Source organism: Rhea pennata, chromosome Z (assembly GCF_028389875.1).
Source record: "Rhea pennata isolate bPtePen1 chromosome Z, bPtePen1.pri, whole genome shotgun sequence".
Classification (NCBI taxonomy): domain Eukaryota; kingdom Metazoa; phylum Chordata; class Aves; order Rheiformes; family Rheidae; genus Rhea; species Rhea pennata.
The window spans coordinates 67,765,248-67,793,206 of record NC_084702.1 but is presented as its reverse complement, the minus strand read 5'-3'; the positions used below and the strand labels follow the sequence as shown (position 1 = coordinate 67,793,206).

Sequence of the window (27,959 nt, the reverse complement as noted above, 5' to 3'; positions counted from 1 at the left end):
TTGGAGAAAATAATTGATTATATGCAGTGTGGCTTAATTAGTTATCATGTGTTATATCTGTTCCATATCATGTCGCACTGTGTTTTCCCTTTAGGGCCAATATAGTAAAATCACGTTCCGGACTCCCTTCTACGTTGGCGGTGCCCCCAGTGTGTATTGGCTGGTCAGAGCAGCAGGCACAAACCGCGGATTCCAGGGCTGTGTTCAGACCCTCAGCATCAATGGAAAGGTCGTTGATATGAGACCCTGGCCGCTCGGGAGAGCGCTAAGCGGAGCGGATGTAGGTAAGTGTGATGGTATGGGGTCCTTAATCGGTGTTAAACCAGCGTTAAGGCAGAGGCCTGTTGAAAAAATGGAGCAGTGGTCAAGGTTTGAGAGAGGGAAAGTTGTGGTCTCTGGTCCTCGCATGGTATTTCTCCGTACCTTGGAGTGTTACTTTAATCGTCTGCAGTAGAGGGGCTTTATCATACTGGGCAAGTGTCAATGTGGTATACTGAAAATCCTTCCATGTGGACACAGCTATCCAACACAACAGTAAGGCTCTCTGAAAAAACGCTATTAAAAAAAAAAAAAGAGAGAGAGAGAGAGAGAGAGAGAGAGAAGTGGAGTGTTGCTGATATAATCATGCCTGCACTAGTATTTCTGCCAGCATCATGCAGGATGATTCTTCGTGTTTCTGACACACTCATATAATCAGAAATCAATGGTATGCATGCTGTGTTTGTATTTAAAATGCTGTGGACACAACAAAATGTGTTTTGCCTGAAGGCATCATTGCATTTGTCTGAAGGACTACAGGGGTCTTTCAGACCCACAGCAGTACTCTTGCCGTTACAAAGCGCTCTTTCCCATGAAACTCCATTATAGCGGAGGCAAATAGGCTTTCCCGATGACCAGCCATTGTTTTCATTTCCAGGATCACAGTATGTTTAAAAAATGCCCTGGAATAAATTCTCTCAATAGCTTTATGAAGTGGTATTGTAACATTATCTCCCCTTCACGGATGAAAAGATGGAGAAGTAGGGAATTTAATGAACTAGTCCTGCCATCTATACGTACTTATTCATCTCAGTTTCATCCATGTTATGAGCATTTGAAAAAAAGATAAGGCAACAAAATCCTTGCTTTAACGACCTCCAAGTCTAAACAGTTTAAGACAGAGTAAACCACAGGTCAGAAAACAAGTGGTAAAGGCAGGAAACAGATCCTATATCTTCCAACTCTCAGTGCCATGCTTCAGCCACAAAGTCATCTTTCTTCTCTTTTATAGCTTTGCATTTGGAATCCCAAGAAGGAAGTGATTAATGAGAAACTTCCTAACAATTGCCCTGTATTCTGTAGATAAAATGACCAACCTTCTCTGTGATACAGGAAGGGAACACAGTGGCCCAAGAAACAGATGGTGAAAAGAATAAGACTTTGGAAACAGAGTAATTTCACGATAGAGTGAGAATCTGTGGAATTCATATATAGAGATGAAAGCCTTGCTAAAGTTCCCTGAGCCCTAATCTCTATTGCCTGTTGACTTGCAGCTGGCTCTTTCCCCATCCATGAACGCTCCGCATACTACCGCCTTAGCAATCACCGTCAATGAAAGTGAGTGCTGGGTTTTGCCATGTGTGACTCAGTGCTGAATGCTAGAGCCTTACTGTGCTTACGTGGCTGCACACAGTTATATGAAACTGTACCATGAGAGACTGGCAAACAATATGGAATATAATTTAAGCCTAAAATAAATGAATTAGAAGTCAAATTGACAGAGTTTAAGAATGCTTTTTTGCTAGTCAACCTTTTCTTCCTTTCCTGTTGGCACCGTGTATAACTCAGCGTGCTGTGGTACTCGGGCTGTAGAATTGAGGGTGGGGAGGAGAAGGATCCCTCCTCCGTTAAGTTGTCTCTGCCGGCTGCATTAGAAATCCTTGCAGAGCGGGCAGTGAGCGAAGGTGGTGGCGAAGGAGACACTGCACTGGCATGTCAGTGCCTCATATTCTCACAGATGCTTCCCTCGTCCTCATCTGCAGCGAGGGTGGCATCAGACGTGATTTGTCCTTTCAGTTTAGTCACCTGTGCTGAACTGCGTGCTGAAATACCCCATGTCACTGAGACACTGTGAGAGCAGCACAGTCCTTAAATTCCAAGACCATTCTGGTTCAAACTGCCCCCAAAACCAGTGAGCCTGCGCCTTGTCCCATTAGGGTTTTCTTCCTTGTCCTTTTCTGGTTTCGAAAGATTTTGGTCTGTTTGAAAAGACCAGTCTATTAATCAGGCAGATGTAGTAAAGATGAGTGTTGTCCAAGTTTTCTGTTTGCATTTCAGTATATCAACATCGGTGTTTACCCACATGTCTCGGCTCAGTTTCCCTGTCTGTAAAATGGAACTGGTGCTACTCATTCCTGTTACATCATGATAAGTGATGGGAACGTGAGAACATGAGAGAACTCAGAGACTAGGTACCTATTTATAATCATAGTGATCCTAGGCAGTAAAACTGAAAAGGACCTTGAGGAAAGGTACAGGTTGTTGTTTTAAAATGTTCTCTATTTTGTAGTAAACTTTAACATAGGATTTATATATGGAAAGTGTTGTTTGAACCCCAATGAAACTGGTTTAAATTCCACTGAAACGGAGTAAAGTTACATGGAAAACACCGTAACAAACCCCCCAGTACAGTCCTGCTTTATTTTACTGTGGCCATTAGCTGCTCAGAAGAGGAGAAGATGGCTAAATGAGCGCTGTGAGCACAGGAGCTCCCGCAGCCGGATATGGGGCAGCTTTTTGAAAGGGTTAGTTGTCTCCTTCTCTGCAGCAGAAGAATTTGCTCTGTTGCAGAGGCCTCTTATATTTTACTTATGATCCGTGGGCTAGCCCTGGAGCCTTGCGTTGCGAACATCATGCTCAGGCTGTCCCTCTCCACAATAAAAAAAATGGGCCTGACCGGACGTTTATAAATGTACAATACGAGACAAGTCTGTTCGGACAGGGAGTTATTCCAGATGACCTAAGAGGTATAACCGCGTCTGTCTTCTGCGACTCGGTAAGCAAAGGTTATTTTCCAGCTTGGACAACTGAGTGATCTTCTCATTTTTGTAACAGGATGAAGCAGCGCGTCAGCCATCTGCACGAGAGATTTCACTGTACTTTCTTTTCTGAATATATGTTGGGAAACCAAATTATAAAGCTGGCAGTGTACTAATGTCAGTACCTCACCTAAGTTTGGTAGAGTGCTGCTGTGGAAACTGTCTTTGCAATCAGAGTGATTGTGTCAGAGTGCTGTATTTAAACACAACAACACAAAAATACACAGCATATCCTCTTCTTGCAGGAGATTTGCCAAAATTTTCTTGGTCACCTCAGATAACTGTTCTCCAGGGTTTATTTCTGATAATATTCAATTGGAGAGTCAGAATTGCCTCAGTGCACCTCTCTCATCACAGAGGTGATATTTCAGAGTACCCCAAAGTAAATGTGATTCTTAGTTTGTCGGCAATTTTGCCCTTCCAAATGATATGTTTACGCTCATACACCACAAACGTTGTTGTTTGAGCTTTCTTAACAACTTCAGCTTAGTACTGTGAATAAGGGGAATCTATCTAAGCAGAAACTATTTAAAATAAAGAAGAAAAATAGAATTAAGTAGTACATCATAAAATCCAGTACTTCAGCATTAAATGCTCTGATTTTGTAGTTATCACAGCTCTAAGAGGCAAATAAGTAAACTGTTTATTCTATGGCAGTTTCAGGTTAATTGTAGCAAAAAAATAAAATAAAAAAAAGTTTATTAAGTGATGTGCCAGCAGAGTAGAAATGCTGCTTAGAAAGCCCATATCCTGCTGATATAGATCCCTTTTAGGGCAGGCAGAAGAGTTAACCTCATTTTAGTTAATAAGATTAGCTGATGATGATGAACACCTTTCCAGCTTACCATGGCACAAATTTACCATGAAGAAGGAAGCACTTAAGGTAATTGAAATTAGACAAGTTGCAGTGCTTGTAAAGAATCCAGTGACTTTTGGAGATTCTGAGATTAATACAAGAAAATAAAGATGGGAACAGAGACAGAAAATTAGATATCTGGGGAATGAATGAAATGCATGACTGTTGTGATTTTGTTGGTTAGTGATAATTTCTGCTATTTTAAAAATCTCTTTCTAGTCTGGTATAACGTCGGTGCTGACAGTGGAGCTCCTTTGCCTCAAAGGTGCACAGCCTAACAAATAGGGAAAGAAGCTAGATAGGAGAGCAAATCGTATTTGTTACTAGTAATGACCAAGAGCCACATAAATCTTCTTTGACAAACAAACGATATGTTCTGGCCCTGTGTTTAGGTGAATGTAGCAGTGGAATTTGTGATGAAGCTTCCTGTATCAACAGTGGTACCTGTGCTGCAAACAAAGCTGATTCGTACATTTGCCTTTGCCCTCTTGGATTTAAAGGTCATCATTGTGAAGAAGGTGAGAAGATGTTAGGTTGCTTATATTTCTTTGTATGTGTTATCTCGTGTTCAATGCATTTTCTCCATGTTAATATCCAAGGCTGCCTTACAATATTACGTTGGCAGAAGACAGTCCTTGCTGTTTCTTCTGTTTAGAATCACATAACGAAATCACCCCCCACCATTCACTTTGGAGCTCTATCCAGCTCCTGTGTAATCGGCTTCTCAAACTCACCTTTCAGAAGCTAAAATAATGTACCATGCCACAGCTCTACATTAACTCTTAAAAAAACAAATGCATTTCTCCCCAAAAACAGTGTCAGTTGTACATGCTAACATGTAAAATACCAAATATGATTTTTCTGTTAAAACCATGGAGATATAAACAACTAGTCAAATACATACCACATTATTTTCTGTGCTGCAGAAGATAGGTTTTCATGAAACCACTCATTGCATGTGTGTCTACTACTTTGGGAAGCATGGCCATAATACAGAAAAGGGGCAAAGCATTTTGTTATACAAATGTATCTTTGAAGAAAGAAGGGATTAAGGAGGAAAGCAATGTTGTTGGTTAGGATAAAAATGTTTTTAAATTGAATGATAAAGCTAGAGTTTTTTTTTTTTCTTAATATTAGCTTTAAGTACATAACAAGGGAACAGGCATTAGTTAGTGGGTTAGTCAGTTCCTCACCTTTGGGCCTCAAGTGACCTGCTTGTGCATTCTGGATTTCCAGTGATCTCCTTGGCTATACCTCAGTTCAACGAATCCTTAAGGTCGTTTGCTAGCACACCCTGGCCCTTGGAACCACAGAATTACCTTTCCTTCATGGAGTTTGAGATGACATTTCGTCCAGATGTAGAGAGCGGTGTCCTTTTGTACAGCTACGACACAGCCAGCAAGGACTTCCTCTCCATTAACATGGTGGCTGGCTACGTGGAGTTCAGATTTGACTGTGGCTCAGGAACGGCTGTTATCAGGTAAGCTGGGTTTCTTGCACTTTCTTTCCAGTAGTGCCACAGTGCAGATACAAGTGAGGAGTGGGCTGGGAAGAATAATAACCTATAATAGGGTATTTGAGCCCATCACTTTCTACTACTTCTAAGGAAACACCTACATTATATAAGTGCATAAGATTTTCTCCTTCTCTTCCTACATTAATTTCCATCTCAAAGCATAGTTATGAGTGTTACAATTTTATGCCACCATCTTATTGTAGCTGTTACCTTTATTTCTGTATGATATTGCAGAAATTTCCTTGTTGCCATCATGATGTTATGTCACAGCTAATTAGAGGTTAATAAGGAAGGGGATCCATGAATATTTCATGCATACATTCCTACTTTACAGCCCAGGATGGTAAAATATTGGCACTTTACTGAGCATCTTCCCACAGTCTAGAGTTTTGACAGTAAGCACTGGGCTGGAGCATTGGAAGGAGAACGTATACCTCCAGGTCCCTTCTTTCCTTCTTACAGTGCTAGAATTTTGGTGATCTAAGAATAGGATCCAAATAACCTAAATTCGTAAGCCTAAAAGTTAGATGTCTGGCTCCCAGATAAAGACAGACCTTCTGAGAATGATTCATCCCATCCTAAAACAGGTGTTTAGAATGGAAACGAGGAGATGCCTCAAAAAGGGCTAATCTCTGTGTAAACTGAGTGCATAGTCCCTGAACAGCTGTTCCTTGTGCTCCGAGGAAAGGGCAAAGGGCCAAGTAGAAGCATTCAGTGCCTTGGATCTGACCCAAGAGGCTGCCAGTTGGACCAGGCTGACCTAATAAATAGAAATAATCTATACAAAGCTTATGCAAAATATGTACATTGCCTGAAAATTTTGTGTACCGTATGTTTCCTGGAAACAATGGGAATTTTGGCTATGCCAAGATTAGGAGGAATATACCGATTTTCCCCTGAATGAGGACCCAAGTAAACGAACTCATTCATATTAGTAAGTGAGAAATAAAATTTCAAGTCAGCAAATGCAAAATAATGCACAATCCTAACAACACGCAATTGTGGCAATACCGTTACTGTTACCAGATAGAGATCGTGGAGTCACTGGGCATCGCTTTGTCAAAGCAACAGCTAATTGCTTAGAGATGAATAGAAAAAGGCAAGTGCAATGCAGAGAATGATTAAAGAACAACGCCTTTGTAAAAATTCCTGATACGTACACTCATGTCTTGAAAACTTCCCGCAGTTCTGATCTCTCCATTTCAAAAGAAATTAGTAAAATTCTGAAGAAGAGCAATGGTGATATCCAGGAGAGGGAAGGAAAAAGCTTCCACAAATACAGTAAGACTCTTCAGCCTGGAAAATAGACAGCTTGGTGGAAGTATGATAAAGATTTTTAAATTGTGAGTGACCTTGAGATAAATAAAGCATATGAAGGAATCCAGTGAAACCACAGAACAAGTGGTATAAAACAATGAAAATTAGACTTTTTTTTCAAGCAGCACGCAAGTAAGTTGTGGAAACTAATTGTCACAGCATGTTACAGATGCCAGAACTATAAATAGGTTCAAAAAAACATGGGACAAATTTGAAGAAAGATCCATTGAGAGAGATCAAACACAATTGTACGGATGCAGCCTCTGATTCAGGAAACTGCTAAATGACAAGTTGCCAGAAGCTGGGAGGATATATCAAGGGAACTATCCATACTTGCCCTGTTATTTTCTCTTGCCCAACACAGCAGAAATAGCTAATGTCAGAGACCTTTGCTCCAACCCAGAATGGCCCTTCTTACAACAGCTTTCAACCTCTTTCTGATTATAGATGTCTAATTCTTATTACGGGCAATCATCAGACGTTAAAGTAGACAATCATTTTTTTCCCCAAAAATACTGTAGTGCTGTAAAACATCAGGTACAAGAGTTTAACTGAGATATGTTTGGCTTGTAAAATGTGGCAAGAGCCACAAGCATATATATCTGAGAGTGGAAAATATCCCTTTCTCCTTAAAAAAGCGAGAACAGAAGGCCAGCTAACATTTGGGTCATGTTTATGCATATTAAGGAAAATGCATTTTGATGTGATAGCTGAATAATGTCCTGAAGCTGTCAGGCTTAGTTAAAAGTCATCAGAATTGCCCAAAACACACAGAAGTTGTTAAACAGTACTTTACAGATGCTTGTGTTCAATGAATATTAGATCGATTGCATGATCAGGCACCTGATGAGGAAATGCCAAACTTCTGATTGTCTGCTCAACATTACTTTTTACAGTGGTTTCACTAATTCAGTCTTTTCTAGCAAGCTAATGTTGTATGAGGCATAATGCTGGTACCCAGTGGAGCCTTCTGAGCCCATAAATCTAATCCAAAATGAATGAATCCCTATTCCTCTTATAAACACTTAATTACTGGCATTACATTGTGTCACACTTTCTCCAGCTGATTACCATCTATTACCACCCTTCTGTACCACGTTATTTGGCTAATGACTACATCCATGCACAAGCGCACATTCAAGCTTCAGACAGTGTGGTTGCATACTCAACTCATGCAAGAACCATGTAATTTTGAATGTCAGATTGAACTTTCCTCAGTCTGCAAAATCCTTCCCGTGGCTGATGTACATCAAGACTGCAGGTATCCTACGGCAGTTAACCCAAGCTCGGCTCCTATCCTCAGTCACCACCTCATGGACCACAGCAGTCAGTCCACCACGTCCCGCGAATAGTTAGCCGTATGTTCAGTTCAGCTCCTTTTTCTAGATAATGTGTGCAACGTAGTCCTGACTGCCTCTGTTCTTAGGGCCAGGCTGAGATAATAGGCTGTTAAGTATTAGAATATCATTAGAATGTCATTAGAATATATTTATAATTAGCGATGGAGCAAGCTCATTTTAGTATGTCAACAATAGGAGAAAAGAAACTGAACTTCATAACGCTTGGGTTTTGCTTCAGCAGTCCTGGGCAACCTGCTCTAGCTGGGTCCTGGCTTGGAGCAGGTGGTCTCCAGAGGTCTCTGCAACCCTGATGGCACTGTGAGTTTGTACTGAGGTGGAGAAGCACTAGACATGGAGAGGAGCAGCAATGCTGAAGGGAATGTGAGATGCAGAATCTAAGCTATTTACCAGGATGTCTCAGGGGAAAATCTAGTATCCCCTGGGATTTCACATGGCCAGATGTTTGCAGGATCAAGAAGTTCATGATTTGGGTTATTCCTTACAGTTCAGTTTTCTGGGAAAAATAGTTCTCAGTCCACACAGCCAGCAAAGAATGAGAAGTGTTCAAATGCCTGCAAAAAGCATTAAAAAAACTCATGCCGGTTTAAAAAGGGCTGTGAATGCAAGAAACAACTTGCAGATCTCAAGTGCAAACTTTGCAAGATTTACTCATCCCTAATTGTAATTAAATCTGACAGAGCAGGAGGGTTAACATGATGTTGACCTGATCAGCAGAGGAGATAAAAGGTATATATTGCCACTTATTAAGTAGCCAAACCTGTCTGATTTTGTTATAAATATTGACTTATTCAAGGTGATTAAATTCCATTACATATTGATTTACCCAAGGTAATTAAACCCTAAATGCTACCAAACAAGAAAAAGGACAAAAAGTGAATGACATTGCTTGGTGATATCTTTTTATTTAGTTTTTTAAGTATTTTAAGTTTTCTGAAAAAAATGTTAGTAGTAGTAAAAAGTAATATTGCCAATGTCTTCTGAATAGATAAAAATGGACTTAAGGAAAATTTGGAGGAACAAAGTAGTCTGAATTTATGTTGATTATTCAGGAAAAAAACCAAGTTGCTACTTTCACATTTTCAAAATTAAATGCATTTTTAAATCAGAATTTCAGTTGCTATTGAATCACTTCCAGATCACATTTTTTTTCAATTAAATACTTCATTTTGAAATGTATCTTTGTTCATCTGTAAATATAAACAGCCTGAAAATACAAAACTAGAAAGTCTTAAGGTGTCCTAAACACCGTTGCTTCTGATTTTTCAAGCTTGAGCAGTGAATTTTGAAGAAAAGGCTGCAAGATATTATTTGGACATGAAATGTTTTCAAATGCCATTTTAATGCACCAGTTAAAATAAAATGCAAAGTTCTACAGAACTCCACGGATGAGGAGTGTATTTTTACTCATTATACAGGATGCTATTCATATTAGTGTTGAACTAATAAGGATCGTAGGACCAGTTTTTAAATGCTCCCTTTGAGACTGGTGAATGTTTTACACAACAACTGGGGACTTTTGCTCCCAGTCAGGATCACATCATTAGGATCATATTTAGTTACTTCCCCTTAATGTACAGCAGCCTGTGCGTATGTGTGTCTCTGAGGATTTCACTTAACAGTCTGCATAGATGGAACTGATAAGGCAACACAAAGCGCTTCTGTTCTAGAAGAAGACAAAGAATGTGGGACTAAACTGACCATTTAGTGGGAAGCTTTATCTCCAAGCTTACGTCTTTGGGAAAAGAGGGTTTATAGCTAAGATTAAAAATTGCCTTTGTATATTATAAATGACTTAGCAGAAAATTAGCTCTGCGGTAGATGAAATTCATGTTGATCATTGAAATATGTTTTTGTAAATAGAAGTAGAGGGCTTGTCATTTGCTGTAGGAACATGATTTTATGTTCCTTTCTGATGGTACTCAAATATATTACTGCCCTGTGAGGAAAGAAACTCAATGATTTTTTAGTTTTTAAAGTCATCCTCAGAGTTTTTGACTCTTTATCTTGCCAATGATATTTGGAAGTATCAGAAAGGTGACAGTACAAAATACTTGTTTTCTTCCTCTTCAAACAGGAGTGAAGAACCTGTCAGTTTGGGTCAATGGCATGAATTACGAGTGTCTCGCACAGCGAAGAATGGTATCCTGCAAGTGGATAAACAAAAGCCAGTGGAAGGGATGGCAGAGGTGAGAAGTGTGTGACATATATTGCTGCATATGAATGCAGCTTTTTTTATATATAAAATGATAATGCCGTAAACCACGCAGGCTACTCTCAAAATCCTTAAGAGCTCCAAAAATGGTACATGTCAGGGCATCCTTTTCTGGAAATTTGCATGTGAGGGCAGCAAGAACTCCGAGACAGGAATCCTGTAACGGCAGCTGATGTCGTGGCCTTCCCCGCTCTTGCCGTGCGGTTGGACCCCCTTTGAGCTGGGTTACGCGTGGTCTTGAGATTCTTTTCTGGCTGTTTATTGGTTGTAGCTGAATCTGTTCCACAGCATACACACCATGAAATATGTCATCTGGTGAAGGATGAAATAGAAAGTAGTGTGTAAAAAAAGTCCTATTTCTACCTCTCTCTGAGGGTGGACCCAATGAAAATTCCTTCTTCGTCTTCTTGTGAGATTACTTTTCCGGACAGAATAAGTGCTGGAATACTCAAACAGTCAATTACTTGCATTTCAGGTTTCCCTCACTAATAGGTCATAGTGAGTCAAGTTTGTAATAAGATTAACTTTTTCATCCAGGAATCCAAACAGATACACATTTGGTTTTTTTTAATCCCAAGAATATGAGACTAGAACTGTTAAAAAACATTTTGTAGTCTTTTATTCTTTCTTAATGAAAATCTTTATCTTTTCTTTAGAAAACCAGATTCCCAAATCTATCAGCAGAAGAATCTTTGGTGTCTTTTGGCAAACTAGCAAACTCCATTTAAAGCAAAGACTTTTCTTGAAAAATGTAAATCAATTGAAATTTGTCAAGAAACAGATCGAGTGGGGAATGTTCAAACAAATCAGTTTCTTTAGATATGTATAGATATATGTATCCCCTTTAGATATATGGTCCAAGATGAAGACTCGCAGTTTTTTCTCAAAGTGCTGTAGTACAGTTGGGGAAGGAGTTTGGGTGGGAGTTGGCAACAAAGAAATCATAGGGACTTCTGCAAGACTGGAATTACATAGGTGTCCATCCTCAGCTGTTTAAAACCTTCCAGTTCACACCAAGAAGCTGACTAGACCTGTCAGGAATCCCAAGTGAGTGCTTCTAGTAACTAAAGCAAATCCAATGTATCTTCCTTTTTCCCGTGCATCTTGCTATGGATTTACTTTTCACATGTTGGAAGCTTTGGACAAGTCTCTATTCCTTGGACCTTGCTCTGATTTTAACTTCACAGATCTCATTCTAGTCCCTCTAATATCAATTTCACATCAATATAACTGAAGTCATTGCAAATAGAGTTACTTCCTCTCAGTTCAGATGTGAAATCAGAAATCAGAATGAGAACTGACTGGTAAATAAGGAGAGAAAAAACTTCTTATTGTTTCAGATCTCTTTTTTCCTCTCTTCTTTTTTTTCCTGATTTAAATTTTGACAGTTTTCAGTTGGCTTTAATTGAAATAAAGCTCAGACAGCAAGTAGAGAGGGTCCCGCAGTGGCTTTCATGAGAGAGTTGTATTTAACAGACATAACAAGGGATTAAAGTAAGTATAAGATCTAACGTAAACTGATCTGGAGATGCAAGCATGGTTCTAGCTGCTCTAATCAAATGTTATGTTTCTTGCAGGGGGCTTTCACACAGATTAAGTGCAGTTCTGATATATTTATTGGCGGAGTCCCTAATTATGATACTGTGAAGAAGAACTCGGGGATCCTGAGGCCCTTCAGTGGGAGCATCCAGAAGGTATGTGACCACAGTAATATACTGGAAACATTTCTTTCCATCGCATCATATATCCTTTCCAGTGGGCACTTAGGGTAAAAACCAGACCTTACAGCACTAGCAGTATTCAGTCAATAAGTATTTTAAAGTATGCCTTGTGTAGAAAGACCTAAGATCATTAGCTATTTAGTTTACGCAGGTAAGGTTAGTAAGTGCCTTGATTGTGGTCCACTGATTTTAAAATGAGAGTGAGATTTCCCAAAGCAAATATATTTTAATGAGGCAGAAAATGTCTTGATGAGAAGCAATGGCTGGAAGCTGAAGATAAGTTCAGTCCAGAAATAAGACATACATTTTTAACAGTGTAGTTAACCACTGGAACAACTTACCTGGAAGTCAGGAAGAAGCTACAAAGACAGTGGATTCTTTTTTGGCCCAGCTTTAAGACAAAAGCTTGATGCTTTTTAATTCAAACAGCATTTGTGGCCTTGATGTAACCTTTTTCCCTCAAAATGCAGAAGTACATTGTCTGGGTTATAACAACTTACACTTCTTTATGGCCTTAAAATTTATTTATTTGCTTGTGAAAATTAACTTATTTTGATGTAGCTGAGATAGAAGTTGTACCGATAGGCATAATCTCACTGCTGAGTTGTCAGCTGAGATTCTGCAAATGTTTTTCTTGAAGAACACTTGTGTTGCTGACACATGGGAAAAATCCCAACATTTAACAGTTCTCTGCAGTTTATGCACAAACAGTTTTGTGAAGTAATTAATTATGTTTTTCACCAATTAGTAACTCTAGCTTCTTTCAGGCAAGATGAGATAGTAGAGGGCAGTAGAAATGTGAAAAAGCTGTTCTGCTTAATATTTCTGTTCTCAACACTAGTTTCCCTGGGGGTTTCCTGATCTCAGAAACACTTTTCCTCAGCAACACTCATCTAATTTTTATAGCACTCGCTCACAACTCAGCTACAAAGCAATGCACTAGTGTTCAAATATGAGGCTGGTAAATCCCATCCAGCTTCTATACATATGTGGGTTGTCTAGATCTGTACCCCAAAGCACAAAGGAAATTTATCTCCACTGCATCAGGGTGAGCAACAGAAAATGTTGGAACTCTGTGCCTAGAAAACACCCTGATAAGAAACAGACTGTAGGCCAAGTTGCCAGATTTACCTTTCTCTGAAGTCATTTAGAGAAGTCTTCTGACTAGCAGTGAAATACCAAAAGGCATCCATCCAGTCTTGGAAGTTTTTAACTCATTTTTTTCCCTCCCTTTTTTTCTTTCTTTCTTTCTTTCTTTCTTTCTTTCTTTCTTTCTTTCTTTCTTTCTTTTTTTCTTTTTTTTTGGCTCTGTTTTTGTTTTGCTTTACATACATAGATTGTCTTGAATGACCAGACAATAGATGTGAAACAGGATTTTACTTCTGGAGTCAACTTAGAAAATGCTGCCCATCCGTGCCTGAGCTCACCATGTGCAAATGGAGGCAGCTGCGTTCCCAAAAAGGACAGCTACGAATGTGATTGTCCTCTGGGCTTCGATGGGCAACATTGCCAAAAAGGTAATGATGGCTGCATTTCAGTCCACAGATCCAGAGATGTTCACAAAAATAAGAGAGATTTAGCACCTACAACTGCTGTTGTGCCCATCCCTTGAAATAGAAGCCCTGGACACCAGAGCTCTTTGCATCCGTGCAGATGCCGCATACCCGGGAAGCATTCGTTTTGTTATTTGGAACATCGTAATTGTTATCGCAGCACAGAGCAGTGATCCAGAGATAGTAGCCTGGTGTCTGGTTGCTCGTGATAGCCAATACAGCAGGTGTCATGCAACTCCCTAATTATGCAGTGCTATACGAAGGGGGAATTCCTGCCAGCCTCCTTCAGCCAGTGATTATTTTACATGCTGAAGTGTGAAGATTGATAACCCTTGTAATTTTATCCTACCTAATGCTAATAACAAACTGTTCTCATACACCGAACGCTCTAATCCTTTTTTAGATTCTAATACTCTGTAATTTCACCATATGCACGAATCCCATTTCAGTACAACAGTGCAGACCGCCAAGGCAGAAACCTGCCCAGACACATGTTATTCTTCTAAAAGCCACTGCAATATTTGAAACCTTACATTCAGGAAAGGGCTCAGATTGCATATATTAAAAATAATGCATTTTAGAGTACTCCACTAGATGGAGCCGTTTCCCTTCTGTCCGGTTTAATCTTGAAAAATTCTGATGGGAAAATTTTGTGCCTTAACAGCCGACTAAGTTAAAAGAGCTGAGTAACATTATACTCTTCACCCACTTTTTTATTTCTCACAAGCACAAACTTGAAAGTAAATAAAATAGTGGTTTTGATTAAATCATGATGAATAGATAGACATTTTCTTTCAAAAAAGACAAAATGTCTCATAACAAAAACATTTTATTAAAAACAGAAAATGCCCCTTTGCTTACATTATTTGGTCTAACTAATAGTGGGAGCTACGTCATTTATCTTGCCTTCCTTGTGAGGAGGAGGAACACTTGTGATTTTGGCTCTCTAGGTATTTGCAGGGTGTTAAACTCATGACCTGGAGGTGGTATCTGCAGTAGCATCAAGGTCTCCAGTGACAGCCAAGGCAAGTGAATGCTTTGCAACTTCGGCAGGTGACTGACTGCCAGTTGAATGAGTGACTGCGTGTCAGTGGAGCTGCAGTTCCTCGCTGCTCATCTACTTCCAACCTGTGCTAAATGCCGGGTGCAGTGCGCTGAGTAGTGTGTGGGGCAGCCCCCGCGCAGGCACTGGCCCTTGCATGCTGCCCATCGCCACTGGTCAGCTGGCACCCCACAACTCAGCACTCTGTGCTGCACCTCGATGTGCAGCTAGGCTTTCAGAAATGGTCTCACCTGAAGTGCTTTACTCCTGTGGCTTGGACTGGATCCAAAGCGTTGTTTGTTCTAACGCCTCCCTGTGGATCTAATCTTAATTCAATTTTAAGGCTGTCAGAAGGCATGAGTCATCCACCTTCTGTTCCTGGTGCCCCTGGCTGCTCTTCAGGTACCTTTGTTCTTGTCTGCTCCTTTTCACCTTTGGCTTCCACCAAAATCCAAGTTTCTGGTTGTGCACAGAGCACAGAGGTCAGTCCTCCTGACCCTCAGCCTAGAACAGCCCTGGTGAATGGAGAGCAGATTTCTCAAAAAAAGAAAAATTGTTACATATATCTCTTTGCTGCAGCAGACACATGGCTAAAGGAGAATGTGTATGTGTGTATGCTTCTACTTCAGAACAGCTTTTTGGCTAGCGTGCTCAGCTAGTATGTGGAAGACTGAAAATACAGTCTCTATCCAACTTTTGGCTTGGGCTTGGGCTATTGCAACCCAAGACACTGAAAAACCGAAGTACTTGTGAGGGACTGGGCTTCCTTCTCCAAAATTGTACAGGCCACTTATGAAAACCCAAATGATACTAAAATGAGACATACGAAATATTCATCGATGCCTTAATGGATCCTTGGCTGAAGATTCAATGGAATTTCTGCTGGCATTCCTGTATTTTGTATCTTTATTCAATCTGCGGTGAGTGTTAAAGGCATTCATATTTACTTGTAAGACAGAGCAGAACAGCTAACAGTTCTCTCCTGGTTAGAACTGATCTGTATATGAACCACAGTGAGTGCCTGGGACTTTATAAAAGTAGGTCTATCAGAAAGGTTTGGAGCTGGTACTAGCTGAATGCCCTATTTGTGCGTTTTAAGCAAAGATGAATAGTTGTGTAAAACAGTGATAAAAGAACACCTTTCTAGGTGATTACACTTGTCCATTGGAGTATCAAAGGGAAGTGGGGATTACTCATTTACAAAAGGTGGGGAGGAAACTAGACAGTCCTTGGAGGGGAGACTTTCATGCTATAGAAAAATAAAATCAGAATGTTCTTGTTTTGTTTTGTGCTGACTCCCTGCAGAGTGTGGAAATTACTGCCTTAACAGTAAGTACTGCAAATGATGTGAAAACTGCTCTGTCATTGTGCATCTGTGTCTGCTCTATCAAGTTGAATGCTGGATTTACATGAAGACTGGCAAGTTTCTGTGGACAAGCCAAAACATTTTTTGGGGGGAGGGGATACTCCTTAAACCTTGTCCTGTCGATATTTTAGACTGCATCTAGAACACCTGCAAAGTGCACAGTGTTAGCTCTAGAGCTGGGGTCCTGTATTCATAAAACAGCTGGTCGTTTTCTGTGGTCAAATTGTGTATACCAGGTGAAGAGCGTACGGAAGAGGAAGCAGAGTTAAGTGCCCGTGGAGCATTGCTCTGTAGAAGAAATCAGGATGCTGGAGCAAGGGCAGGGATTTTGCCCAGCATGAGCACCTGCCCCTTCCAAAGGCAAGAACAGTAGGACTCTGGTGTCAGTGGAGGACGTGGAGCGGGGCAGAAAGACTCCTTTCTCTCTCTGCCTCCATCCACCATGGTCAGAAACAGACAGATCCAGAAAGTGTCAGCTCCACTGGCCTAGGGTAACACATCTTTTGAAATCTTCTAATAACGCTGGCAGACTACAGACTGTGGACAGTATATGGTGTTTTCTTTAGACATGTTAGGCAGTTTTTCTGATTTCATTATGGATGAAAACGTCCATTTGTCACTGTCTGAAATTCTGTCTTGGCACGTACACCTAAATTTCATAGTTCTGCTCTTGGCTCCAAGACTACGCAAGTTGTTACATATCTGTATTACAGGGAGCCCTTAAAGGCCAGCCAGCTTCTGGACTGCACAAAGAAAGCAAGCATCCATGCCCTGAAAAGCTTGAAGTTTTTGTAGATGAGATTAGCTGCAGGTTGAAGGGATTAGTTCTCAAGAAGAAAATAGGATGAAGAAGTGAACTATTTTAAGGAGTTTATAAAACTGCCTTATATTAATGCAGCAGTCAGCTATGAGAGATCAATAGCAAACTGTAGGGTACTCAATCGAAAGAAGATCTGTCCAGGCCAGTGATCCTATCCTACCGTAGGGGTTATATCAGGATGCTCAGTGATTTATACGTACATCTGAGTTATTTTGCTAAATTTTGCTCTGTGTGAAGCAGCGCACTAGCTCCAGGTCTGGTTGGCCACGTGGCAATGCGTGCTGTCTTTCTAGTAGGAAGCTGGAATCACAACCCATAGTTGTAGGAGGGGCTGTCACCTAGAAAACCAGGAGGGGCTGCGTCTGGGACACCAGTGAGGTCTGAGCCAAACGTGCTCATCCTCCAGGGCAGCACTGCACTGTGTTGAACACATGCTCCGAGAGGCTTTGCACCTTCAGCTTCTGTAATACAGCCCTTCATGGCCTAAGCCCTTAATGCGAACAAGGAGGGTATTCTCAGTTGGTTTCAGAAGTTCTAAACTGATTGGTGGAAGCTGGGACATTTCTCCTGGAGCTGGCTGCTTGCGGCGCTGCTGTCGGCAGGTGCCACCAGCACCCTTCCTTGCGGCCTCATGGGGAACGCCGTGGCCAGCAGCAGCCACGCAGTGCAAAGTCCCAGCCAGAGGGTGGGAGTCTTGCAGGAAACAACTGGAAGGAGAAAAATGGGGAGCTCGGAATTTGCCTGAGCTGCCTCTCAGCATCATTTTTCGGGTATAAGAGATGCCAGCATGTGCTCTATGCAGGGTGCTCCACTAGGAGCATTGGAGGAGTGTTTTAAAGGTGGTTAAGGCATAAATGTCAGCAGAAGGGCAGCTGGACTCCATGGGATCACTGGGAACCACATGGAGAATCAGGGAATGTGAAAGCAGAGATAAAAATGCTCCCAATACTTCATGTTTTTCTGCTATAACATTCATGGTGGAAGAATACATTAGGCCTATGGTATGATGACCTTAAGTAGAGGTATCACTGGGGGAAGGCATGATTTAAACTCTCACTTACTGTTTTTACATTTAGGTACAAACTGACTGCCATTATACAAGCCAGTATAAGTAAATTCAGCTTGATTTTGTGCCACTAGCAGGTACCTTTCAGTGGGAGAATAAATCAATAAAAGCCTTTTTTTGCCTGTATTTGCCTGTCAGCTAAATGACACGCTTTGTTATTATTTTACTCTATTTTATTTTACTTTTTAGGTATTACAGAAGCAATTGAAATCCCACAGTTCATTGGTCGTAGTTACCTCACGTATGATAATCCAGACATCCTGAAGAGGTAATTAATCTTCTGTGAACCTAAATGATTGTGCTTTTTGTTTACCGTTAAGGCACTGGAAGTCTCAGGCCAGAGGATATTATATATTTAAGCTCTATTAAATTTAAGCTATATTTGCCATGTTTCTAAATTAAAAAAAAAAAAAAAAAAAAAAACCAAAAAACATTTTCTAGGCTTATGCTCATGGCTCAATTTATTGAAATATCTGAGCATCCTGCAACCTTTGAAGAACTGGTATTCACAATGTAGTTCTGATATAGGGTTGGCCTGGTATTCTGTTCCTGAAGACAAAGAACAGAGATGTACAGAGCCATATCCTTAAAGAGACTAAGGATTTTAACTCCTACTTTAGCCTCCTGAGCCTAAAATTTAGGTCCTCAAACTTCTGCTTGGCTGTTGTCTACTCTAGAAGATGCCCAGACTCTAAATTTTGGGTTGTTCAAAAAAATTCCTGACTGCCTATATTTCAGTCTCTGGCTAGGGAAACAATTTCCAAAATAAACTGTCTTCACTGTGCTGACCTGCTGCTCAGCACCTCTCACCCACCCGCTCTCTCTAGTTAGCCATTCTGGGAGCAAGCCTACTAGGCCTTCTCAAATTAGCAAGTGGATTTCACACCAGGCCTAGACAGAAAACATATGCTCTCTTACTGTGTTGAGAAACCTAGCAGCTATTGCATTTAGTATTTTGGAGGCCCAAGTTCAATTTCCCCACCCTGAAATGCTGGAAATAGTAATGTGAACCAGAGTTGCTCATAAGGCAGCAAATAGGCAAGTTGCTAGACAGTAACCTGCAAGACCAGGGGAGAAGAAATACTTCCATCAACTTTTAGTTTTGCTTGAAGAAGGACTATCCTAGTTCAATGTTTTATTATGATTTGCTTTCTTTACATTAAACAGGGTATCAGGATCAAGAACAAATGTGTTTATGAGGTTTAAAACCACAATGAAGGAAGGTCTTTTGATGTGGAGGGGAGACAGTCGCATGCGACCTAATAGTGATTTCATTTCTCTAGGCCTTCAAGAAGGAGCATTAATATTCAGGTAAACTATGACTTCCTTATTTTTATTGCATGCAATACACTTAAAGGTCAAGTGAATCTCAACAACACGTCTAATATTTTTGTCTTTCAGTATATTGCAGGACAATTATAACTTCAAGGTTGATAGGTCTGGTTTTGTCTGGGAGAGGCTGTGAGTTTAACAAGTAACATGTTGCCAGCTATATGTCATTCCTGCTCCTTCCTCCTTCACAATCTTAAACATCAGATTTTTAGCCTGGTTTTCTAAAAGTCACCATATGAGGGTAAGAGTGCTGTCAGTAACTTCCCCCAATGCCTTTTGAAGCACTTGCGGTCTCAAATAGAGTAGGTGTTTGCAAAAAAATGAGTCAAGGAGGGAGACCCCAGTAACACGCGTGCTCGCTGTAGGCTCACTCTTCATCGGACACCAGAAACACACATGGGAGAAGGCTCCTGTCTTCTTAAACCTGAGAATCTCCTGTCCTGTTAAAAGCCAGCTGACACCAGGCATTTTTTACTTCCATCATCCACAGACCACTTATTTAAGAAACAAATAATATTGCTGTCAATAAGCTGAAATTACGGAGTTTTGGGAAAAGACTGAACACGTGTGCTCTCCAGAGTTGCTTTCTCCCTTAAAGACGCTTAGGCAAAGATTCCCTGCAACTTTTGGCATGGTGCTTTTTGGGACTCCTGCCTTTTGAAAGTCAACTCTTTCCTCATGATCCCTCATTTCAGCTTATGTAAGACAAATACTGAAATAGAAAATTAAAAAATGTCTTTATTACTATGGATTGTTCTGAAAGAGTGTTGATTAGATGAAAAAGATTTTTTTACTCATTTAGGTGAATTTCAAACTACTTTATTTGACTTAATCTGGTTGCGGTTTGCTACCTTAGATGCCTAGACCAAGTTGCGTATTCCTATTTAAAATAATTTCTTTAAAGCTATTTCCTTGTGGTTTCCTGTGGTTAACTTTGCAAAAACTCTTAGCTTCCTTGTTGTTTTACAAACTAGGAGCTGAATCTGCAGAAATGGTACATTTTGTAAAAGTCTTAGGAGAGTCTGTGTTTCCAACATGCTGGTTAGTAAGTGGTCAGTCTATTCTGTCTTTTTTCTAAGCACAGTGCATTTTTATTAGGGTCGTTCAGGTCCCCAAAAGACAAAGATACACAGAGGTTTTAGGTTAAAACAGATAAATTTAATTCCTATGGCTGTACCTTCTGCACACATTTAGGAAAATGTAAAACTAAGATCCCAAATTAAAACTCACATAAACAGTCACTACATACTTAAAGGGAGCACTGAAGAAGGTGCTGAAAGGACAAATGCAAATTAAATATATTACGTTCTTTCATAAAGCATGATCCTCCTGCTATTCTTGAAAGGAACAACTTCTGATATATGAGTTCAAGAGAATAATCAAAGTTGTAAAATTGGTCGCAGGTATTTTCCTGCAGCCCAAAATGTAGATACCTGTGTTCCCGGCCAGTTTGGAATTCAAAACACAACTTTTCTTTTCCATTTCCTGTTGCCTAACAGAGAGTAGTGTTACTCAGTGTAACTGCTGTTGTAAATACTTTCTGTTGTTTTATGTATCTATACACAGTTATATCCTTATTTTAGGTAATCCTCATTCACCTGGGCTATGAATCTAATTTTTGTAGCCAAAAGTTAGGTACGATCTTCAGCTTCATAATACCCGAATTCTTCTATAGATCTCAACCTAGACCAATATCTGCAACCTGAGTAGAGATACTTCTTTGCTCTCTTAAGCCTCTAGAGGAATCAAATTTAAAACATGTGTTTTGCTCTGAGCAGTGCACAGCTGAACATGCTGTTCTCAGGTCCCTAACTCTATCCATGAATTTAATTCCAGTTTCAGTCTTTCCTGATGTTAGCTAGGTGCAAGCAGAAGGCCAGCAGCAGCAGCTCAGGCTAATTCATCTTGTTTATTTAGGCAGCTGAACACCTCATAGCTTACTGTATTGTAGCATCTACCGTGAAGGTAGACCTAAGTGCCAAAAGAGTAAATATAATGGGGACATTATGTCTGCTGAATAATTTTCGTAGTGGCAAAGACAAAGAATTAATCAGAGCGACAACTGAAGCAGACTGTCAGGACTCTTCATGACTATCTTTGCATTTACATCAATAGACTTCATCCATTCTAACATCACAGGTCTTATCTTCCCTATTATTTAGATGATTTGTAGATCTATTTCAGGTTACATCCTTTATTAGTTGTGTTTGCAAACTCCTACTGCTCTTTCCTATTAGGCCAAAAAGAGTTGTAGGTCACTGACCTTTGCAACCTTCTGTTTCCGGGAAAAACAGCCCTGCAAAAGCCCCTTGCTCCCTGGGGATAGGTTATGGTAGCACATGTTGACCTCTGCAGGAGGAAGTTTTGCATATTCCTCTGTAAGCTTATTTTTGCAAAATAAGTGCCTCCCAGACAGACTTCCAAAGGTTCCTGTTCCCCTAAAATCCTAGCTGTAAGGTGCAGCTTAGGGGGGTAGAACAGGTGAAGAGGGGACAGAGTGAGGATGTTTGAGCAATTAGATAGGGAGCAGGTCTTTGAAAGAGAGATGATAACATTTTGTTTTTTTTAATTGTAGTTATAATTTGGGCAGTGGCATTGCATCCATAGTGGTGAATGGCTCTTTCAGCGATGGCCGGTGGCACAGAGTCAAGGCTGTTCGGTAAGTCTGTTCTCTAACTGGTGACACTTTATCTCAGAGGCATTTTGGCAATGCCCAGCCATAAGGTGCTGCCTAAGCTAGACGATGGTTGAACGTGAATCATTGCAGCTTCACATGCTCACATCACCTAAGAGTTGCCTTGTTGGCAACTTGACTGTTTCAGTATATAAAGATCATTGTAGTAGAGGTGACAGTGCCAACTTTGCAACTCAGCACAGCTCAGGGCGGGCTGCCAGAGTCATGCAGAGCTATTTTGAGGCTGTGACAGACATCCTCTTAAACCCATACTATTTGGGTTAAGAGTATTTTTCTTTAATGTCTGCATTTTGAAATTCCCCAGTGAACATTTTGTGAGCTGACACAAGCATTGGAGCACTGGCAGTGTTTGCCTGCTTTTTCTAAATTATTTGAAGGAGGTGTAGACATCATCCAGTGTATATATAACTCTCATTTATAACTCATTACCTCATAGGAGGCAAGTGTGCCCAGCAGGGAAAGCTGCATCCCTCTCTTTGGAGATGCTGGTTCCCTGGAAATCGCAGGCTGACATTAGCACAATTTGTCACTAAATTCAATGAGAATAGGAGCCCATCAACTGGCTCTTCTGTCAGTGCATCTACTGACTTTGTGAAATGGAAGTGGCCAAAAAAATGTAGTAAGAAAGGGACCTTTTCAGCTTTTTATAAGTATTATAGCTTGCATTAGCTTGCGTAAGTATTAGCTTGGTTCTTTTTCCCACCTTCCTATTTAAGCTTCTGCTGTTTACTTTCTGTCTCACTTTTGGCTTTTAAAAATGTGTTAGGACCTGTCCATCGTGCCCTCACCCCTAGGTGTTAATTCCCATCCCCTGTTGCGAATGCTTTGACTTATTTCTTTTCCAGTTTTTTTTCCTCCTCTGGAGATACCTCCCCTGTTTGCAGCCTCTCTGACACTTTCCTCCCTGGAAAGGACACCCGGACGGGTCTGGACTGCCACAGCATGACACTGTCTGTGGCTGCTCCCAGCGTCAGCCCCAGCCCTTCGCGGGGGAGGCACCCAGGTCTCTTGGCGTGGGGAAGGTGCTGTTGCTGCTGCTCCTCCCATCCATGTCCATCCACGTCGACTGGACGCGTGAAAGCAGTTTGTTTCTCGTTTCAGAGACGGGCAGTCTGGCAAGGTAACCGTGGATGATTATGGTGCCAGAACTGGCAAATCCCCTGGAAAGATGCGGCAGTTAAACATCAACGGGGTGCTCTATGTGGGTGAGTATTCGCCGTTCGTCTACGGGGCCGGGTGGCCGGCGGGAGCTGCCTGAGCCCCGGCCCGGTCTCACGGGGAGGGCCGGGCCCCGCGTGCGGTCGTCCCCCCGGCAGGCGAGCGCAGGCACCGTCAGCGCCGAGCGCGCACCCGGCGCGTCCGCGGCCGCTGTGGGAGCCGAGGCACAGGCTTGCCGAGCTCTCACGGATCGCGCAGGTGGGGCAACGAAGAGTAGGCATCCTCGTGTATTCTCCTCTGCCGTCCCGCCGATACTTTAGGTGTCTAAAAACTGTGTTTAAAAGCACAGAAGAACCTGTAAATCACAAGTCCCCTCCGAGGTGAGCGAGGAAGGATCGCACTGCTGTTGGGTGTGCGGTCTGCCAGGTGGGAATAAACACGTGCGTTGGCGAAGAGTTTCTCATGGCCGCGTTTCTCTCAGGTGGGATGAAGGAAATAGCGCTGCACACAAACCGACAGTACATGCGGGGCCTGGTGGGGTGCATCTCGCACTTCACGCTCTCCACCGATTATCACATTTCCCTGGTGGAGGACGCTGCTGATGGGAAGAACATCAACATGTGTGGGACCAAGTGACAAGAGAGGAACCGCGACGCGGAGAGCCCGTTGTGCGCTTGCGTGTGTGGCTGAACCCACGCTGGCCACCGCAGTCCTCCACGGCCAGTCTGCGCTCGTCGTCGGAGCTGAAGGGAAACCCTCAGAAAGAATGTTTTCCCTCTGCTTTCCTCTGCTGACCAAAGCAAACAAAACTGAATATTTTGTGTAGGAACCGTCCCTTTTACCCATTAAATGTCTAGTGAACACTAAAGATTGTACATCGGTGCAAATGGCAAAGAACTGTGTGATGTAACGAGTAGTTTAATGACTGTGCTGTGGTCCATAGATTATTTCTTTTGATACCAGAGAGAATGGTCTTGAAGCACCTGCATCCATTCCAATCTAGAATGATACAATGACGGTATTGTTCTACAAATATGTTATCAGGCACTGTATCTATGCAGTCCAATACATGTACTGGAATGAGTGGTTCTTCTACCACTCTCTAAATTAGCTAAATTATGTTTCACCCTGTGTAAATAATACCTGCAGTGACTGGTTTCAGAATACTGTTGTTTGTTGAGGAGAAAAGTTCTTAAAGTCTACTTTTTTATTACAAGCAACAAGATCAATGAACCAATTTTGTAGAAGTAATTTTATACTTGTATATTTTTTATAGCAGCAGCGGACCTGCTTACATGGTATAACTTTTAACATTTAGGTGTACTGTACAATTAGCTCTTTGCACACTTTCCTAAAAATAGCAAAGCAAACTGTGGTTTAAATTTGTTATATGGGAGGCTTAATGTCTGTATTATACAGTTTTGGTGGAGATATTTGTGAATTATAACCAGTTTTAAATTTGACTTTTTGTTTTGTAAATTTTGACAGTTTAAAATTGTACATTATGAAGCTTTCCTGGCTTAAACAGATTAAAGATTAGGAAGAAAAGAGCAAACCCTTGCTAGTGTGCTATTTCAAATCACTGTTTTTTATGCTCAAAAATCAGAAAAGGGATGTGCAAGAGACCTTGGTAGGTCACAATTCTCCTAAAATAATATATTTTCTAGACATCGAACCAACACTTATGCACTCTTGGTTGTCAAACTGTAATTTAAGCAGTCAAACAGAGTGCTGTCGAGACAGTAAGGAAATGGTCCAGAATTTCAGCATTTGGAGATCTTATTTCTGTTAACTCTTTAGTTGAAGTTGTACGGGGGGGGGGGGGGGATGACACAGACGGCGCCGGCTGTGTGACCCACAGACCTCTCTGTGGCTAACAAACAGGGCTCTGCTGCAGCCACTCGCACCGGCTCGGAGAGAAGTGGGGCCTCACTGCAGCCCTGACGTGGTGGTGTTACCTGCTGGTGTCAGACAAGCTTCATCTACATTCTGCAAAAAGTTAAAACGAACTGGCATGGCAAAGGCTGTGTGCGTACGGAGATTGCTGCTGCCTTGATACTGGGCCGGGAATGCTCCCTGTTCCCTTGGAATCAAAACACTTAACTGTTGTTAAGTGCAATTGTGAGCAGCTGCAGGATCAAGGGGAAAAATAATAGGTGCTACTTGATACTAGCACAGGCAAAATAATTCTCAAGAAGAACCCAGCCTGTTTTTTGCATGTTGAAAGAGAAACTCTAGTTACTCAGGTGGAAGATCGTGAACTCATTGTAGCCGTGTCACCATGGACAAAAACAAATATTGGGACTTACTAGAGGACGAGAGAAAAAGAAAACTAAAAATGTATCATGATGCCAGCATATAGCAGCATATGTGGCTGTACGCCATCCCCTGTCCAAATCACACCTCAGAAAAACATCTTTAGAAGAAATAGGCGAGAGACAGAGGACCTGGAGACAAGGAGGTAGGGCTTTATTCAAGGAGAAGCTAAGTTGTGTTTAGCTGGGGCGGGAGGGGAGACCCATGAAGAACCCTGTGGACTGTAGGGAAAACCCTGACCCTGCATGAGCTAGGCATCAGCAAAGTGAGTGCTCAGGCAGCAGTGCTGAAATGAAGAATGTAAATGGGATTTGATGGTCTAGGATGTACAGGGGAAAAGTGCAAATGGTTAGAAAGGGCTAAGAACAGGATTTGTGGAGGCTGAAGCTATTGCTGGCTGCCAACTGCCGTAGACCTGCCAGAGGCAGTGGAGATGCAGCCTCTGCGCAGGTTGTCTCTCAGCTGTTGGCTGTTGGAGAGGAAAGAGCCACGTTTTATATGCTCTGGGATTTTTCCTAAACAGTAGCCACCAGTGTGGACCTGACACAGCATAGCAAGATCTGCTGGCCCACTGTAACTGGTCCTTCAGACCTGCCACACTACTGATAAAGAGTGACAACGTTGTTCCAGAAGCAGCATAACTCATTATTTGTCACAAATGCCTTTTCTTTTTCCGTCTGGTTGTTTAAAGTACCCTTTCATTTCTTTCACTGAATTTGGAGGTCAGTTCCAACGCAAACATCTGGCAGGAGAGGTCTCTATTTTAAGAGTATTTACTGCATAATAACAGACACTTTGGTACAAGGCGATGCTTCTTTAGAACGAAAGTTGCTCTTGGAAATAGGGGGAGGTCGGGTAGGAAATACCTCTGTTGTTACTGTGGAAAAGGAAAGGAAACAAGCCGCAGCTCCAAAAATGCCTGTTTCCAATTGTATCACCACGAGGGAATTCTGCGCTGGCCTCGCCGCCCCTGCAGCTTCCCAAATCAAGCACAAATAACACAGCTGGAAGGCGAGGCGGTGGAGGGAGGGAGGGTTGCAGCGACGCTGTGGGTTTTGAGTCCTTAAGCAGAGAAGAATCCTTTCAAAGATGGTCTCAAGCACTTCCGATGACCTGAGCTGAAAAGCTGAAGCTGCTGTCACGGTGCTTGTTGGCACAACCCCGGCACTGCTGCGAGACGGGCGAGAGAGGAGCTCGCGCCCTGCGGCCAGGCCCCCTGCTCTCGCTGGAGGAAGGCATCGGGGGAGGAAGGCTGGTTTCTTTAGCACGAGCAGGCTGTGCAGTGCGACCCGCTTTCCCCTAGGCCACAGCCAGTAACTAATGATTCACCAGGGCCGGTGCTCGGGACGAGCAGTCTTTTCTTGCTTGAAGGTAAAAAGAGCAGCCCTTGTGGTTACAGCAACAGGCTTCACCAGCTCTGGAAAATACACAGCATCATTTTGCTGTGTCCCTTGGCAGCACTGGAGTTTGAAATAAAGGAAAAAGAAAAGCCAGACTTCTGAATTTGGGGCATCTGTTGTGTGATTTCCTGAGCTTTCCTGAGAGTACAGTAGTTCCTGAGGACCCCGGTTCTGGTTTGCAGCCCTGTTACTGGACTTGTGAATATTGGCTCCTACTTTGAGGTCAGAGTCTGTGCTCCACAGGTTGGTATATGTGGGACAGCAGGGCCAGGGCCTGCTCTTATGAGTCCAGACACGCTACTATAGTCCCACACGAGCTGGCAGGTTGGGAAGAGAAGAAGGAAAAAAAAATGCAGTTAACCTAAAGTTGGCATTGGTAGCCCAGAAACCCGGGGTCTGGTTGCTTTCTGCAGCGGTGTTGGGAAGGGGTCTGGCGACGGGCTGCTGAGGCATCCAGCTGCTTCCCCCAGTGAGGGCTTGGGGGGGCAGGGGAGGGAAAAAGAAAGGCAGCAACTGCAAATTTGCAAATGTTTGTTCTCTGATGTTACTAGCAATTTCCTACCAAAACTGGTAAAAGTGAGGAGATGAGTTTTTTTCCAGTGTGTTTCTGAGCAGGTAGGAAGGCAGTGAGAAAAACACAAACGGCTAGAAAATGGCCGTGAAAATGAACCCAAAAGTCCTAGGTCCTCCTACCTCTTTGCCGCAAAACAAATCTCAGGTCTTATCGTTTGCCTGCTTTTCCACCTTTGCTCTAAAAGAGCGTCTGAGGTTGAACACCTTCCCCTTGGCTCCAGCTGGGAAGCAGCACGGGCTGCAGTAGAGCAGCCTCACCTGCGGGATTTTGGCCCGGAGGAGGTGAAAAGGGCTTGAGAGAGAGCAAAAGCTAGTGAGTGCTGGGAGCTGTGCAGAGCTCGTTTCTTTGGGAACATCTACAACCTCCTCTTGCCCTGCCGAAGCCACATTGTACATCAGTGGGAGCTATCACTGAGTTACTCCCTGGGGATGAGCCCTTTGGCACTCCGCTATCAGCTTCTAGTCAGGTCATCCTAAAGCAAAATAAGGCAGAGCAAAAAGTTGACAAGGCAAAGCAAAAGCCTGAAGATGCTCCTTATGGTGGGCAGACTGTTGCTGCAGTGCAGTGCCTGGATGCC

The 27,959-nt window shown here is 42.1% G+C and overlaps 1 protein-coding gene across 1 annotated transcript in view; it reads left to right on the top strand.

Annotated features, from left to right (window-relative positions):
* Positions 1-24,647, top strand: part of EGFLAM (EGF like, fibronectin type III and laminin G domains) — an 80,328-nt gene extending 55,681 nt beyond the window's left edge. The window contains exons 13-23 of the mRNA XM_062599653.1: positions 95-284; positions 4,326-4,451; positions 5,170-5,413; positions 10,202-10,313; positions 11,917-12,033; positions 13,397-13,577; positions 18,097-18,175; positions 19,075-19,218; positions 21,815-21,898; positions 23,036-23,139; positions 23,574-24,647. Coding sequence (XP_062455637.1) covers positions 95-284; positions 4,326-4,451; positions 5,170-5,413; positions 10,202-10,313; positions 11,917-12,033; positions 13,397-13,577; positions 18,097-18,175; positions 19,075-19,218; positions 21,815-21,898; positions 23,036-23,139; positions 23,574-23,728 — 1,536 coding nt within the window. The 3' untranslated portion in view covers positions 23,729-24,647. The remainder of the gene's footprint in view (positions 1-94; positions 285-4,325; positions 4,452-5,169; positions 5,414-10,201; positions 10,314-11,916; positions 12,034-13,396; positions 13,578-18,096; positions 18,176-19,074; positions 19,219-21,814; positions 21,899-23,035; positions 23,140-23,573) is intronic.
* The last annotated feature ends 3,312 nt before the right edge of the window (positions 24,648-27,959 follow it).